Source organism: Triturus cristatus, chromosome 10 (genome assembly GCF_964204655.1).
Source record: "Triturus cristatus chromosome 10, aTriCri1.1, whole genome shotgun sequence".
Classification (NCBI taxonomy): domain Eukaryota; kingdom Metazoa; phylum Chordata; class Amphibia; order Caudata; family Salamandridae; genus Triturus; species Triturus cristatus.
Window position 1 is genome coordinate 857,438,277 of NC_140593.1, and position 16,135 is coordinate 857,454,411.

The 16,135-nt window shown below is 45.7% G+C and overlaps 1 protein-coding gene across 1 annotated transcript in view; it reads right to left on the reverse strand.

The window, feature by feature from the left end:
- The window catches only part of ABCB8 (ATP binding cassette subfamily B member 8), a 432,700-nt gene that overhangs the window by 23,655 nt on the left and 392,910 nt on the right, over positions 1–16,135 (reverse strand). Inside the window, exon 14 of the mRNA XM_085628480.1 lies at positions 9,179–9,326. Coding sequence (XP_085484606.1) covers positions 9,179–9,326 — 148 coding nt within the window. The remainder of the gene's footprint in view (positions 1–9,178; positions 9,327–16,135) is intronic.

The window sequence follows — 16,135 nt, forward strand, 5'->3', positions numbered from 1 at the left end:
TTGGCATATTATCAAGCCGTTGAACATTCTGTACGAGTCCTAAGGGCCAGATGTACGACGGATATTTGCATGCGCAAACGGGTTTTAGACCCGTTTGCGTATGCAAAACTCCTATTGGCCATGTACAAACCCTATTTTGCGACTCACAAAACTTTGCGACTCGCAAGGAATATGCTACTTACCAGTATGCATCTGTTCTTGGCATGTAGAGCTGCAGATCTACACACTTTTGCATAGATCGCCATCTGGTGTTGGGCCCGGATGTTTGCAGTTTGTTTTTCCTCTTGGAAAGTCTTTGGAAGTCACGAGGTCGGTGACTCTTCCTTTGGATCGTATTGCGCATGGGCTTCGGCTCCATCCTCAGATTGTTTTTCGCCAGCAGGGAAAGATGGAGCGTAGTAACAACAGTGAAGAAACCCATGTGTGTTGTATCTAAATAAGATAGACTGGAACAGATACAGGTAGCCGGGGAGGTGGGTGGGCGTGTGTAGATCTGCAGCTCGACATGCCAAAAACAGATGCATACTGATAAGTAGCATATTCCGTTTGAGGCATATGAGCTGCAGATTACACACTTTTGCATAGACTATATAGCAGTTCCCAACCTTAGCGGCGACCACCGGTATCTGTTGCAGTAGTTTGAAATAATGTTTTGAGTACAGCCTGGCCCACACTAGCTTGTTGCTTGGTTTGCACATCTACACAATAGTGTTTAGTGAAAGTGTGCGGTGTTGACCATGTAGCTGCTTTGCAGATATCATCAAATGGGATGTTCCCTAGAAAAGCCATGGAAGTCCCTATCTTCGGTGTAGAATGGGCTTTAGGGGGAACGGATAGCGTTCATTTCGCTTTGTGGTAGCAAATCTGGATGTATTTTACAATCCACCTAGCTATCCCTGATTTTGAGATGGGGTTGCCCTTGTGTGGTGGAGAGAAAGAGACAAACAGTTGTTTGGTCTTTTCAGAAAGGTTGTGTTCTTTGGATATAGTAAAGTAAGGCTCGTTTGACATCTAGCGTGTGTAGAGCCCTTTCTGCAACAGTCTGAGGTTGCGAGAAAAATACTGGTAATTCTACAGATTGGTTTAGGTGAAAAGGGGAAATGACTTAAGGAAAGCTGTTTTCCATGTGAGGAATTGCAGTTCGCATTTATGCAAAGGTTCGAAGGGAGGCCCCATCAGCCTTGTGAGAACGATATTTAAGTTCCATACAGGTAAGGGTGGTAATCTGGGGGGAATTATTCTTTTGAGGCCTTCCATGAAGGCTTTAATGGCAGGTACTCTGAAAAGTGATAGGTGCTGTCTGTTTTGTAGGTAAGCTGCAATTGCTGCGAGGTGTAGCCGAATGGAGGTATAGGCTAGATTACACCTTTGTAGGTGGAGTAAGTAGCATATGATCTGTTGTATAGACACGTCTAGAGGATTGATTGTGTTGTTATGGCAATAAACAACAAATCTTTTCCACTTGGCAGTGTAGCAGGCTCTAGTGGTAGGGCTTCTAGCTTCTCTGATAACGTTCATACAGTCAGGGGGAAGGTTTAGGTATCCGAATTCTAGGATTTCAGGAGCCAGATCGCAAGGTTGAGCTGAGCTGGGTCCGGGTGCCTGATCTCTCCATGGTTCTGGGTTAGGAGGCATGGTGAGAGGTGTAGCTTTTGGTGTGGTACTACCGAGAGTTCCAGCAGCGTGGTGTACCACGGTTGTCTGGCCCATGTTGGAGCTACTAGGATCAGTGTGAGGGAATGCTGTTGTAGCTTTCGCACCACTAATGGAAATATTGGGAGAGGTGGAAAATCGTACGCAAATTTGCCTGACCAGTTCATCCATATCGCATTTCCTTTGGACAATGGGTGTGGGTATCTGGCGGCGAAGCTTGGGCATTTTTTGTTTTCGTGGGTGGCGAAGAGGTCTATCTGTGGATGCCCCCACATTTGAAAGAACGGGTGAAGAACCTGCGGGTGAAGTTCCCACTCGTAGATCTGTTGCGTCTGTCTGCTGAGCAGATCTGCCATGGTGTTTTGGACTCCTGGGACATGTTGGGCTAGGAGAAAGACTTTGTGTGGAATTGCCCATCTCCATATGCTCTGTGCTAATTGAGAGAGCTGTGGAGAGTGTGTGCCGCCTTGTTTTTGAATATAATACATGGCCGTCATGTTGTCTGTGCGAATGAGGACTGCCTTGCCTGAAATCCGTGGTTGAAAGGATTTTAGGGCTAGAAAGATTGCTAGTAACTCCAGATGGTTGATATGGAGTAACTTTTGTTGAGGCGTCCATGTGCCCTGCACTGTGAGGTGTAATAGGTGAGCTCCCCAGCCGTAGAGCGATGCGTCCGTTGTTAGTATTATCTGGGGAACCGGGTCCAGGAACGGTCGACCTTTGGAAAGGTTTGTGGTGTTCCACCACTGCAGAGAGCGATGGGTACGACCGTCTACCAACACCAGATCTGTCAGTTGCCCCTGGGCCTGGTTCTATTGGCGCGCTAAGAACTCTTGGAGTGGACGCATCTGGAATCTTGCGTGAGGCACTATGAAAATGCAAGAGGCCATCATCCCTATCAGTTGCATAAACACTCTTGCTGGAAGGGAGTGTTGAAGTACGAATTTTTGTCGCAAAGCCTGAATGCTTGCAATCCTGGCCGGATTGGGGTAGGCTATTGCTTTTGAGGTACCTATGGTGGCACTGAGGTATTGTTTTATGTGGGATGGTGTTAGCTGGGACTTTTGGTGGTTCACCGTGAAGCCTAGTTGGTGAAGTAGTTGGATTGTAGTGGCGGTGTGGTGTACACATTGGTTGTATGAAGTGGCTTTTATCAGCCAGTCGTCCAAGTATGAGAAGACGTGAATGTGCTGTCTTCTGAGGTGTGCCGCCACTACCGCTAGGCACTTGGTGAATACCCGTGGTGCTGTTGTGACTCCAAATGGGAGCACCTTGAACTGGTAGTGTTGTCCGTCCACTACAAATCTGAGGTACTTTCTGTGAGCATGGTGTACTGGAGTGTGGAAGTATGCGTCTTTCAAGTCCAGTGTGGTGAGAAAGTCGTTCTGGGAAAGGAGCGGAAGCACCTAGTGGAGCGTTACCATGTGAAAATGGTCTGAGTGTATGTATGTGTTTAGGGGCCGGAGATCTAGAATAGGTCGTAGAGTCTCGTCCCTTTTTGGTATTAGAAAATATAGGGAGTAGACCCCTAAATTTTGTTGATTGACGGGAACGTGTTCTATTGCCTGTTTTTGTAGGAGGGAGATTCCCTCCTGCTTTAGTAATGTGGAATGTTCTTGTGACATTGGGCGTTGCCTGGGTGGAATGTTTGGGGGGATAGATGTTAATTCCAGGCAGTATCCTGACCGAATAATTTGGGTCACCCATTTGTCTGAGGTGATGGTCTCCCAGAAATGAAGCAAATTTTGAAGTCTGCCCCTGACGGGAGTGGGATGGTCTGGAGGGAGCGGGGGGAAGTAATTGGGTAGGCGGTGTGGCAGAGCGGGCGGTATTTGTTTTGCCTCTGCCTTTATTATTGTTGCCCCTATATCCGCCTCTTTGATAACCCCTTGTGAAGGTGGACTGAGTGGGGGATTTGTAGGAAGTGGACGCGTTATCTGAGGAGTAGCCTCTAGATGTACTCCGAAAGGAAGAGCGGCAAAAAGAGCGCCTAGGAGAGTGTGACTGTAGGGCTCCCATGGACTTCGCCGTATCCGTGTCCTTCTTCATTTTTTCGAGGACCTCATCTACCTTTGGGCAGAATAGGTGTTCCTGGTCAAAGGGATGATTAAGGATGGAGGCTTGTACCTCTGGTTTAAATCCTGATATTCTTAGCCAAGCATGGCGACGGAGGAGGACGCTAATTTTAATGGCCCTGGAGGCTGTGTCTACTGCATCTAAGGCACAGCGTATAAAGGTGTTAGTGATTGTCTTACCCTCTTGAATTAATTCATTGGCCCTAGTTTTATATTTTTCAGGGAGGTGGTGCATTATGTTTTCCAATTCATCATAATGTGCCCTATCATATCTGGCCAATAGCGCTTGGGTGTTGGCGATACGCCATATATTGGCTGCCTGTGACGCAGTGCGCTTTCCTGATGCGTCCAGTAGCTTTGACTCTTTGTCAGGCACCTGGGAATTTGTTCTTTTTCGAGCAGTGGAAACCACTAGGTAATCTAGTGGTGCTGGCCCTTTGATATAGGCGGGATCTGTGGGGGCAGCTTTGTATTTTTTGTCTATGAGTGGGTTAATGACCCTGGCCCTAACTGGGTCTTTAAAAACCTCTGGCGCATGCTTTACCACCCCCATAAGCATAGGTAGTATGGAGGTAGACCTATGTGTGGTATCAAATGTGTCGAGGAGGAAATCCTCCTCCACTGGGTCAGTGTGCAACTCTACCCCGTGATAGTGTGCCGCCCTTTGAAGTAGATGGTGGAACCCTAATGAGTCTTCCGGTGGAGATGGCCTGGAAGGGTAAAGGTCATCTTGTGGGACGTCGGGGATATCTGGGTTATTGTAGTCGTCCCATGGGTCTGGGGATCCTGTAGGGGTGGGGTCTTGGGGCACATCCCCTATATCGTGATATGGGTCCCCCTGATCATCATCGTCTGCAGACGGGGTCGGAGAGCGATGAGGTGGGGGTGGAGAAGGCGGAGGGGGCGGAGGTGGAGAGGGTGGAGGAGGTGGGGAAGGTATTCTGAAAGGAGAGGTAGCAGAGTCCTTCCTCTTTGGAGGTGGAGGCGGAGCCGGTTTGTCCAAATGATTCTTTTTGGAAGAGAGTGCCAGATGTCCAGTTTTTGGATTCCTGGTGAGAGTTTTTTGCAAGGGATCCGGTGTAAATAGTTCCTGTGACAGTGTTTGGTCCGTCGGCGCCGAAGGCTACGGGGCCAATGACTTTTTAGGCTTGTCCGTGCCAGTTTGCTTAGCACTGGGCTTGGGAATCTCTGATTTCTTGGTCGGCGCCGAGATGGGCTTCGGCTTGGAAGTGTCGGTGCCGAGGGCCTTATGGGGTTTGGTCGGTACCGAAGATGGCGTCGGTACGGAAGCGCCGGGTTTCGACCCCGAGGGCTTCGGTGCGGAGCTCGGTGTCGAGGTAGAGGCCGGTTTCTTTTTCGGTGCCGAAGTGTGTTTCTCGGCACCGCTGGCAGGCTGGCTCGAGCCCGAGCCACCGAAAGGCTTACTTGGCTTCTTCACCGGGCCCGAAGGTGGGGTGTATGAAGCAGTGTCTCTGGTCTTGCTTCGGCCCAGAGGCGAAGGCGTGACCGAAGCCTTTTTGGGTGTTGGCGCGGGTGTGGGGGGGGGGGTATAGTACTCACGACCCTCTGCGCCGGAGTGATGTCTTCCACATCTGAGTCGTCGGCCTCGGAAGCACTGACGAGGTCCTCTTCGGTGCGCTGCTGTCCCGGATCTTCGATGTCGTCTCCGAAGATATCGAGTGGAACGGAGGTCGAGGAGTGTGCCATGTTTCTTCTGGCTCTTCGGTCCCGAATAGTCTTTTTCGATCTAAAAGACTTACAGGCCGGACAGTCTCGAGCCTGGTGTTCAGGGGAGAGGCAGAGGTTGCATACCTCATGAAGATCGGTGTGGGGGAATTTGGACCCACATCGAGGGCACTTCTTGAATGGAGTTCTTTCCATCAGCCGGGACCGGAGCTTGGGTAGGCCCGAAGGCCGCCGTCGACGACTGGAACCGAAGATTTGTCGATGAAAAGGTGCGTTGATTGAGGAGATCGCGATCGAAACAATACCGCGATTTGAGGTGAGGATTCCGCTTCGATTGTCTAACTGGAAAATATTCGGAACCGAAGCGCGAAGATTACATCCGAGCCCGATGGCGGAAAAAAAACAATCTGAGGATGGAGCCGAAGCCCATGCGCAATACGATCCAAAGGAGGAGTCACCGACCTCGTGACTTCCAAAGACTTTCCAAGAGGAAAAACAAACTGCAAACATCCGGGCCCAACACCAGATGGCGATCTATGCAAAAGTGTGTAATCTGCAGCTCATATGCCTCGAACAATAGTGTTTTGCGACTCGCTATTACGAAGGGGCGTTCCCTTCCTAATAGCGATCCCAAATGCCATGTATGACTGTTTTGCTACCGCAACTGCGGTCGCAAAACAGTCGCAGTTTACCACCCTTCACAGAAGGGTGGTGAACCACTCCTAAACGGGAAGGGGTCCCCAGGGGACCCCTTTTCCTTTGTGACTGGCTCTAATAATATTTTTAAAGGGCAGGCAATGGTCACTGCCTGCCCTTAAAAAATGAAACTGAAAAGTTTAATTTTTAATTTTTAAAGGCAGCCCGTTTTCCTTTAAGGAAAACGGCCTGCATTTTTTTTTTAAACTGCTTTATTTAAAAGCAGTCCCAGACATGGAGGTCTGCTGACACCAGCAGGCCACCATCCCTGGGAGTGCACGTCATTCCCAATGGGGTCGCAAAGTGCGACAGCCTCATTAATATTGATTAAGCATGCAATTTGCAACCCCATTGGTAATCACTAACAGTGACTCAGACACTGATGTACATCCCAATTTATGACTTGCAAATTGCGAGTCGCTCTCTTGACGCAATTTGCGAGTGGTAAATTTCTTGGTCGTGCATCTGGCCCCTAAGTTCACTGTGCAACATTTTATTGTCTGTTGGTGTCTGTTCGGTGACTGCTTTGCAAAAGTAGAATAAACAATAACAGCCAGACTGGAACTTCTCGATGGAGAGTATTGGTGAGGTTTATTATAAAAACTCTCCCACTCCTTTGTTTAGGGAGAGGAACATTTTGCTGGCAATTTTAAGGTCAGCCCAAGCTGGAATTTCAGTCCAGCTGAATCCTGTTACCATCCTGAGAAGGACAGTGACCTGCTCTACACCAAAGAAGGGTTCCCAGATCACACATGCCCTCAGATAAATGGGGAGTTAGACCACTCTAGGACATTCTGGCAGATCCACAAACTCTATGCTTTATAGGATAGGCAGCACTAGGTAGGAGTGCAATTGTATGTATGCATATCTAATATAAGCAAAGTTACGATAACATAAGATGTGTATTTGTAAAGTGCACGTTCACCGTAAAGGCTATCTTGGTGCTGAATAACAGATGGTTGAATGATTCATTCTGTTCACCATTCTGGTAATGCTGGTAAAATTGTTTGGCTCCATTTTATTAATCATTTTAAGGAATGTATTTTACACAAGAGTGCAATTGCTTCAATAAATGTTGGAAATGCCAATTGACGACTTCTTGTGTCTCCCTTCGGGCATGCCTGATTTAATAACTTAAGGATAGAATCTGTTTCCACTATTTCCTTGGGGAGTTAGGGTTGTCATGTTCTAAGGTTGCACACACCATCCAGCACCTTGTGAGGTTCAGAGGTCCAGATGGCGCACTGTGAGCTAGCCGGATTGGGGTCACCATATTCTGACGGTATGCAGAGACTCAGTCCCGCATAGTTTTGACGCTTATGATGCCAAAATGCACAGTCTTACTGAAATAGTAGGAACCGTACAACAAGCGCTCTTAGGTAAACTAATGATATATGGGAAAAAGAACATCTGCAGATGATAGATGGAGGGACAGAAGGTTTGTTTTGGTTATAATAGCATCTACTGAAGGACATTTGTGCTGGAACAAAACTCTAGAGATTAGAAACTGTTAGGAGGAAACTGGGCAGGTGAGAAGGTCTGGTCAGAGAAATCCCAACAGATAGGGTAATGTTTATTGGAAAGAAGGTGGGGAGGATTTCATGAGAATAATGTGGGATGCTTCATATTAAAACCCTCTGTAAATTTGTTTCCCATGAAAACAAAGCTTTGCATAGGGTAATTTAGGGACCATTTGCAAATACTGGTCGCAGCGGGGGACGGGCTTGAGACGTTGTCTGTTGGGTGAATGTTTGCAGATAGAGGGATGAAGCTCAGGTTGATGAGATCCACCCTAGAGATGGGTGCAGAGGGGAGTTTCTGGAAGAACTCTCATAAGGCATGAGAGGTTGCACGTCTTGTGACTTCATTGTTGCTATCTGCAAAGGAATAACTATAACCAATGTTCTGGTGGCATACTGCTCTTCCAACACATTTGTTATTGAGTTACTATCATATCCTGATATATTATTGAATATTTAAAAATTGATTCTCATTTACAATTATTTTCTTCAGGCCAGAGAAGTGATTTATGGTTGTCTGCTAAAGTGTGTACACAGCTAACTGATGATTATAATGATAAGTGTACCACTATATGGAGTAAAACGAACCAGTTTTAGTGCAATTATAGCAGAAGACAATTCCCAGAGTCCACCAACTAGAAATAATGGGGGGAAGCAGAGGTAGATTATGTACGAAAAAGCTTCTGCTCACTCTAAAAAAAAAAATTAAACAGGGATCAAACGTGTGAGGGTATTGTGAGCATTATCTCGATAAAATCTCTACTCTCAGTCATTTGGGAATATTGAATATGATGTTTAGATTGGGAATTATCTCACTAGTCTCTGTAATTTCATAGTGCAAACCTTCTGCAGTTATAAGTGATACTCTCCTGTAAGTGTCATGACTTTGCAACACTTTTTTATGTGCCTCTGTGTACTCTCGCTTAAAGAAGCAATGATGTATGCCCTTTTCTTTACATGTGTATTAAGAACTGATAGAGAGACCACTTTATGATTGAAATCCAATGCATGTCAATATAGTGCTGCTACGTTTTTATTCCTTTTAAGTTGGCAGAACCGTGACAGACTCCTGCAATGGAGAGAAGGGAATCAGATGAGTGGGTAACAGATATGCCCCTTTCCTATCAATACTTTCCCTAATTATGTCTGTGCATCAAGTGCAAACCTCCCCCTCCCATCCCCTTTCCCTGGCATTTAGAAGCAAAAGTGCTACTGAGCAACTCTACTGCCAAAATAACAAGTTTTGGTGTTACAATGAAAAAACGAATTGCCATGTATTGGATGTAATGTTTTTAAATCTGTGTTTTATTTGCAGCAATATGATGTCATCGCTCTACCTTCACTACTGAGGCAAGTAAGCCTCACAAGGAGAAGCGGTTGAGGTTGACCAATCACTGCAGCAAAGGAGACAGCGTGGCCGAGAGCTGGCAATGTCAAGTTCTGTGACCACCATCTGTATTCCCCCTAGTTCCTCTAGTCATTACCCACAGGTTCCCAATCCCCTGGGTTGCAGAGCCTGGGAGAGACCAAATGAAAGTTTGAACTTACCAACAACTGTGTGGTAGCCATCAGGGAAGCTCCTAATGAAGTCATCAGCATTTGCTTGCTGTGCTGCCTCTTGTACTTCGTCGTCAGTAGCACTTGGCTTTCCAAAACGAATGTTCTCCATTATCGTAGTACCAAACAGAACAGGCTCCTGTGGAGAAATACAAATACCTCTTTGCGGCACTGCTTCACAAGTTCATAGAAATCAACAAGGCATCCCATGCCCAACAATCCCCACATCACCAAAAAGGCTGCTGCAACAATTCAAAACTGATTTCTATACACCAATGCTGCCTGTTCGACTATGCTTCTGCACCAGCCCTCTGCAGTACTCCTATATTGTTAAGTAGAGCAGCACAGAAAACCTTCACTACAACCACCCCTACAATCGTGACACACAAACCCAAGTCAACTGTTGCAGACAGCTCCAGTTCCCTTGTGGCACGAACAGGGGTACCATGGGAATCAAGTGGGAAAAGTAAGCTCAATTGGGCAATGTCCAAAGCCCATTGAAGAAGGTTATTTTTAATTGAGATATGATGTTGGTGAAAGCCACATGAACGTGTTTCAGCTAGAAATGGAGTCGCCATGAGGGACATGGGCACAGACGCTAATCAGGGGCAGTTCCTCTTTGACGGTGTGGGATGTCGCCCCCCTATATTTTCAGCCCTGACACCTATTTGTGGCCCCTACTTCCCTAGTATTATTGTAAAACTCTATCAATTATTGTTTTTACAGGCTGCAGCGTCAGCTTTTTTTCCGCCATGGGCTAGTTTTTAAGTGCCTGAGGAAGGTGGGAAGGTTTAAGTGCCTGAGGAAGGTGGGAAGGGCTAAATAGTCTTTTCGTTGCACAGTTGCACTAGTTACTCACTCTTCAAAGTTGCAGTGCGCATGTCGGGTTTGACGGTAGCCTTTTGTGCGGTCAGCCTGACATGCGCACTAGCCGCCTTTCTCGCATGCTCACTGGTGAGCCAGAGGGGAATCACAGTGAGGAAATATGAATTTTGTGATCAGTTATGTCCCCTATCGTAGACCCCAACGGCTCCATGTGCATGCTATAAGTACATGTATGTTCCCTCCAGTTCCAGTTTTGCAAGACGCAAATACATGTGAGTCCACCGTCAACATGTCCTCTATCAGATCCACCATGAATGGGTCAGATATTCCATTCCTAGGTATGAAAGGCCACCGACTTTATGAGGTTCACTTTCCACATTTCACAGATTCAGGCGAGTAGGCCCTGAATTCTGCCATCAAGCCTTTTCCTGCCTTCTGCCTCTGAAAGCTCCAGTCCGAGCATGCATCTGTATCCATGAACTTTGTCCTACTCCCTGCGCGGCTAACGGTGCCTGATCCAGCCTGTTGCCTGCCAAAAAACTGTATTTCACCTTCAAGATTATCTGCTCCGCTCCTCATCCGATGCATTCCTGTCTAGTAGTTTAGGTAAACATTCTTCCAGCTACCGTGCAAAGGGCCAGGCCTCACTGTCCTCATGCAAGTAATTCATAGCCCCTGTTACCATGGAAGATTCCTGCCCCCTCGCATCTCATGTAGACACTTAGACGCTTGTACACGCACTAACAGTCAGTATAGAATAGATTCCGTCCGAGAGACTTTTCCTTTTTGGATAATACAGTTCTTTAAACATAAGATATCAGATATGATTTGGGATTAGGTTGACATGACCCCCCAGACTTCTGTCTCCACATGTAGAGCTAAATGTCAAGTCCCCTTCACCCTCTAGTTGCACGTCAATCACACGTCATGCGGCTGCGCGCGCATCTCTGCCAAGTATTTCTGCTGACATTGCAGGATTCTCTCATGGATCCACCCACTTGTGACATCATGTTTAATGACGTATTTGGTTACACCTATGTTTACGCCTTTTTTCATTACGTATGTGTATTATATCTGTATTATCAGCTGTTACGCCTCTTGCATCTGTCTTAATGTAATGCTTTCCATATAAATACCATTACTTGTCAATAATGTATTGCCTTCCTTTCTGAACCCTCATGGTGATGGAGTGTGAAGCCTGCAATTCGAATTGTATTTCCTTTGTAGAGGAATAAAGCCTTTTAGAACCTCTAATACCACGGATTCTGCCTCTTATATTTACTGAGTTATTCTTACTAGACTTTACCGCATAAAAAATAGTACCGGTAATGAAATATTTACCACAGAAATTGGCGCCCGAATAGGGACACTTTCTCATCTCACGCGCCGGAGGTGCGTTGCAGGCCCGGTCTCCTGCCACAGCTGAACGGACAAAAACGCGTACCTGCAGGATTTCCTGTATCTCCCTCCGGCCAAGCGGAGGTGACTGAGGCTGCGATCAACACCCAGACGAGGCGGTGAGAAGTGCGAAGTATCCCGACCAGAGCCTAGCTGAGAGAGCAAGATCCGAGGTATACAGAGGCCCACCAGGTTCCGAAGTTCCGAGTCGAGTCGAGTCCAGTCCAGTCCGGTCCAGTTTCAGTTCAGTTCCGAGGCCTTCCGTTCCGAGCTACCCGGTGAGTACCATTGCCGGGGAGGCATTTAAACGTGCACATAGTCTGTGCCGGTCAAGACGGGTTTGGGTACACAAATCCGGTCTGCACTGTTTCAGCAGTGTATCTGTACTGTTTAGCAGTATATCTAGTATGTCTTGCATATAATTAAGTATTATTTAGTGTTAGTATTATGTCAGTAACTAGTTTCTTATTAGTCATCATTATTCGTTAAAATGTTAAATATTAAATGTTTTAATACGTTCTATACATTGTGGTGTGAATGACTGTTCATTATTGTGTTTATTTGTATTAAGGTTGTTTAAGATTAAGTAACCAGATCTAAAAATGCCGTTCTTTTCGAAATTAAGACAGATCAAAACTAGAAAAGGGGTACTCGAAGAAGCTGTTCCCATCCCACCTAGGGACACTCCAGGGTACTTTATGTATCATAAGCATGGCCTAGATGCCGTGTTATTTCTTGATTTATGGGTGGACTACACCAAGGATTTACCAGAGAGTCAAAGATGGCCCGCAGCGGGGACCTGGGATGCAGACTGCATCATGAGAGTAGAAGAAGAATTATGGAAAAAGAAAGCCAGACAGTCACAGAAAGATGCCATTGAATTATGGCGTAAAGAATCATATAGACGTACAGAAAAGGCGCTCAGACAGGAAGAGAAAGGTAGGGAGAATTCGAATAAAACCCGAGAAAATTTATTAATAGAGGAAGGTACCCGAGTTAAATCGGAACAAGTAGATAGACAAAGAAACACTCTTATGAATGGTATGTATCCTCTTCTGGCCGAAGGATTACCTAAGGCTACCCCGGAAATACCAAAAGACTTGACTCCTCCATTGCTCCCGACAAAAGCACATCCTAAAACAGCAAAGGACGTTTTCCTTTCCTCCTATTTAGATGACGTAGCTCCCGAGTATGCTAATACCATACCACACACACCGCTTGCCGATGGTGTTCAACACCAAGAGCATCCGTCTGTATCTCCGCAGCAGCAAACTCCTGCACTAGTTCCAACAGGTCCGTCCGTTTCTACTGTTTTTCCCGCATCTACAATTTCTATCTTACGTCCAACGAATACTTTCGTGCCTAGCACCTCAGACGGTGCTACAGGAGGTACGACAGACATGTTTGCCACACCACCACGAAATAAACAGACCCTTAGAGATTTAGCACTTCAACGTACACCCCATCTAGTGACATCCGACATGTTTAGAGAACATCTTGTGGATTGTAGATACGATCCAGTGCCAGGTAAACAGGACAGATTGCTAATATCATCACTACGTATAAGACGGGCTACATTGTATTTAATGACGATACCAGGAATGGTTGAGCACCTAGACAATATATATCACTTTGTCCAAACAGGGCGAGGCCCAGAAAGTATTAACGAAGCTATGGAGTACCAGAAAGTGGATGTACAAAGACAACTACTACGTTTTTTCATAAACTGCGTGATCAGGAACCAAGACAGGCCTGGGGCAGATCATGATACCATGCAAAAACTTGCCAAATGGGGTCAGAACATATCAGACGAGAAACATGATAGACAGGCGTGTGTAATCGCCATGTATCGAAAGATCCGCAAGGAAGTAGAACGAATACATAAAGAAAGACGAGAAGCAGACAGAATTGAATCAGAGGGAGAGGAGGAGCAAGAATCAGAACAAATAGAAACGATAGCTTACGTAGGTAGAGGAAGACCCCATAATAATACTAGAGGCTTCAATGATCCGATATGTCCGATACGTCCAGAATGTAATAGACATTTTCAAACCCCTATGTTAAATACAAGGTCCCCTGAACACCTATTCCAAGCCGCTGATAAATTACTCCGAGATCGAAGGGGGTACCATATGCTCGATTCCATGGATGAACAAGAATTGGCCAGGTCAGCAGTACAATGGGCTGACAGTCCCAGCAAATACAGTGATGATGCACTAGCACACACGTTTCTGAATCTTGCCCCAGACGAACAGCGTTTAGCTAGTATATACATGATTCAACACCTCCTTATGTTATATAAAAGTCAACACTCCGATCCTGGACCCTTACCTGACATATTGACCGAATTACTCACGAATAAATGGAAAGGTTCAGGTACTGATTTGATTAAAGAAATTCTAGAATTTCGAAACCAGTATATAACTTTCGTGTGCCCAGAACACGTTCCAGTTCCCACTATGGGAAGAAAAATGTATCACATAGATAGACTGAATCCGTTACGCGAAGTACACCCAATCAGAGGTGAAGGTAATAACTTTACACGCGTGTTTGTGTACACGCCTATAACTAAAATCGAATTATTAGAAATGAAGAAAGTAGTACCCAGCCATGACAAGGATCCAGCAGGTTTCCACCGTGAGATAAAAGACATGCTACTCATGGGAGAGTATACCTACCCCGACATTATGAAAATACTGAAAGTGTTAATGCCTGCCGGTGTTTACGAGAAACTCAAAGAAAAGGAATGGGAGGTGGGAGACCAAAAGATAGATTGGACAGCATTAGAAAACGAAGAAAAGGCCCGAGCTGCAGGAGCAGGGCTTGGGGAAAAGACTACAGCACTACCAGGATTACTAGTACAGGTACTGCCACGTTTATTAACTACGAAAAAGGAGGACTGGGGTGCAATCTCAGCCTGTAAACAAAAGCAAGATGAAGACACTAGTGATTTCTATTCCCGATTTGAAAAATGTTTTGGTATAAATAGTGGCATAAAGGCAAGTAGCGAGTCATATCCACATTTGTTTGTGACAAAATTAGTTGAAAATTCCCTACCGCAAGTTAAGAATAGAGTATTGAAATTTGAGAGTACCTGGCAGGGTAACACCCCGTCACAGATGTTACAGATGTTACAATATCACCACAATAGAATTAGAGAAGAACAAGAACACGAACAAAGACGTATGAAAGATACAAAAATGAAAATGCTTGTTGCTCAGTCAGTTCCAGCTGATGGTCACCAAAAGGGTGATTCAACAGGTCCAGTTAAAGGGACATGTAACTATTGTAAACAACAAGGTCATTATATACACGATTGTCCAGTTTTGAAACATAATATCGCCACGGGTAGAACTCAGGAAAGACCACGTCCACCTAGACAGGATCAGAATCAACAACAAATTCCTCAGCATGCACAACATAGGTCAGCTCCACAACAGACCGTAGCACCACCACCAGCGCAGCCTATTGCTGCCACACAAGCGACAACGCAACAGATGTACCAGTATGCACAAGCAGATTATCCTGATTATCAGCGATACACATGAAATAGCCTAGAGAGGGAAGCTGGCTTACCCCTTATTGAGGTTCCTGTAGATCAAGAGGGACCTTATGTACATAGTGAACTATTAGGGGAAGACAGAAAGTTTTTACTTGATACAGGGGCAAGCAGAACAACTATACGACGCAGTGAAGTTCCAGGGGCACCCCTCTCAGGCTCACAAAATATTTCCCTTGGATTCTCAGGAAAACCTATAATTAATGACGTAACACAGCCCCTTCCACTTACGGTTGGTCCATTGACACGAACTACAGATTTATTGCTTACTAAATCATGTCCAGAAAACTTGTTAGGTATAAAAACATTGAAAGCTCTAGGAGCTATAATATGTTGTTCTCCGGAAGGAGTACGATTATTTTTACGTGATTTTAAAGGTCACTACGTGTCCAGAGACATGGATCACCGGCTGCAGAGCTTACCTACGCATTTATGGGCACAAGGCCCCACTGATGTTGGTTGCATGAACATTACACCATATCGAGTCACACTAAAAACAGGAGTAGTACTACCACGAATGCGACAATATAGGTTACCACCAGATGCTGTTGCGGCCTTACTGCAAATCATTGACGAACTCATTGCACAAGGAGTGGTTGTCGAAACCGACTCCAATGTATGCAATTCCCCGATAATTCCGATTCTTAAAAGAACGGATCCAAAAGCATCACCAGTATATCGATTAGTTATTGACCTGCGCGAATTAAATAAATGTATTGTACCACAATACCCTGTGGTCCCAGATATCTCTTCATTACTAACTGCTATTGATTCAGAAGCAACGTTCTTCACTGTAATTGATCTCAAGAATGCTTTCTTTAGCGTCCCAATAGATCCGGAAAGTCAATATTTGTTCGGATTCAGTTTGAATGGACGAAGTTTTAAATTCACACGCGCACCTCAAGGATTTACAGAAAGCCCCAGCATCTATAGCCAAGCACTAAAACGAGAACTTGACAGTATCCACATGCCAGTTAACACTGCCTTGCTTCAATATGTCGATGATCTGCTGATCACCGCCCGAAGCGAACCTGAATGTGAAACAGCGTCACTGACGGTTTTAAAATTTCGGGCCGACAAGGGGCACAAGGTGTCCCCTTCTAAGCTGCAATTCTGTGTCCCCCGAGTTGTCTACCTTGGGCACTCGCTGTCCAAGGAGGGAAGAC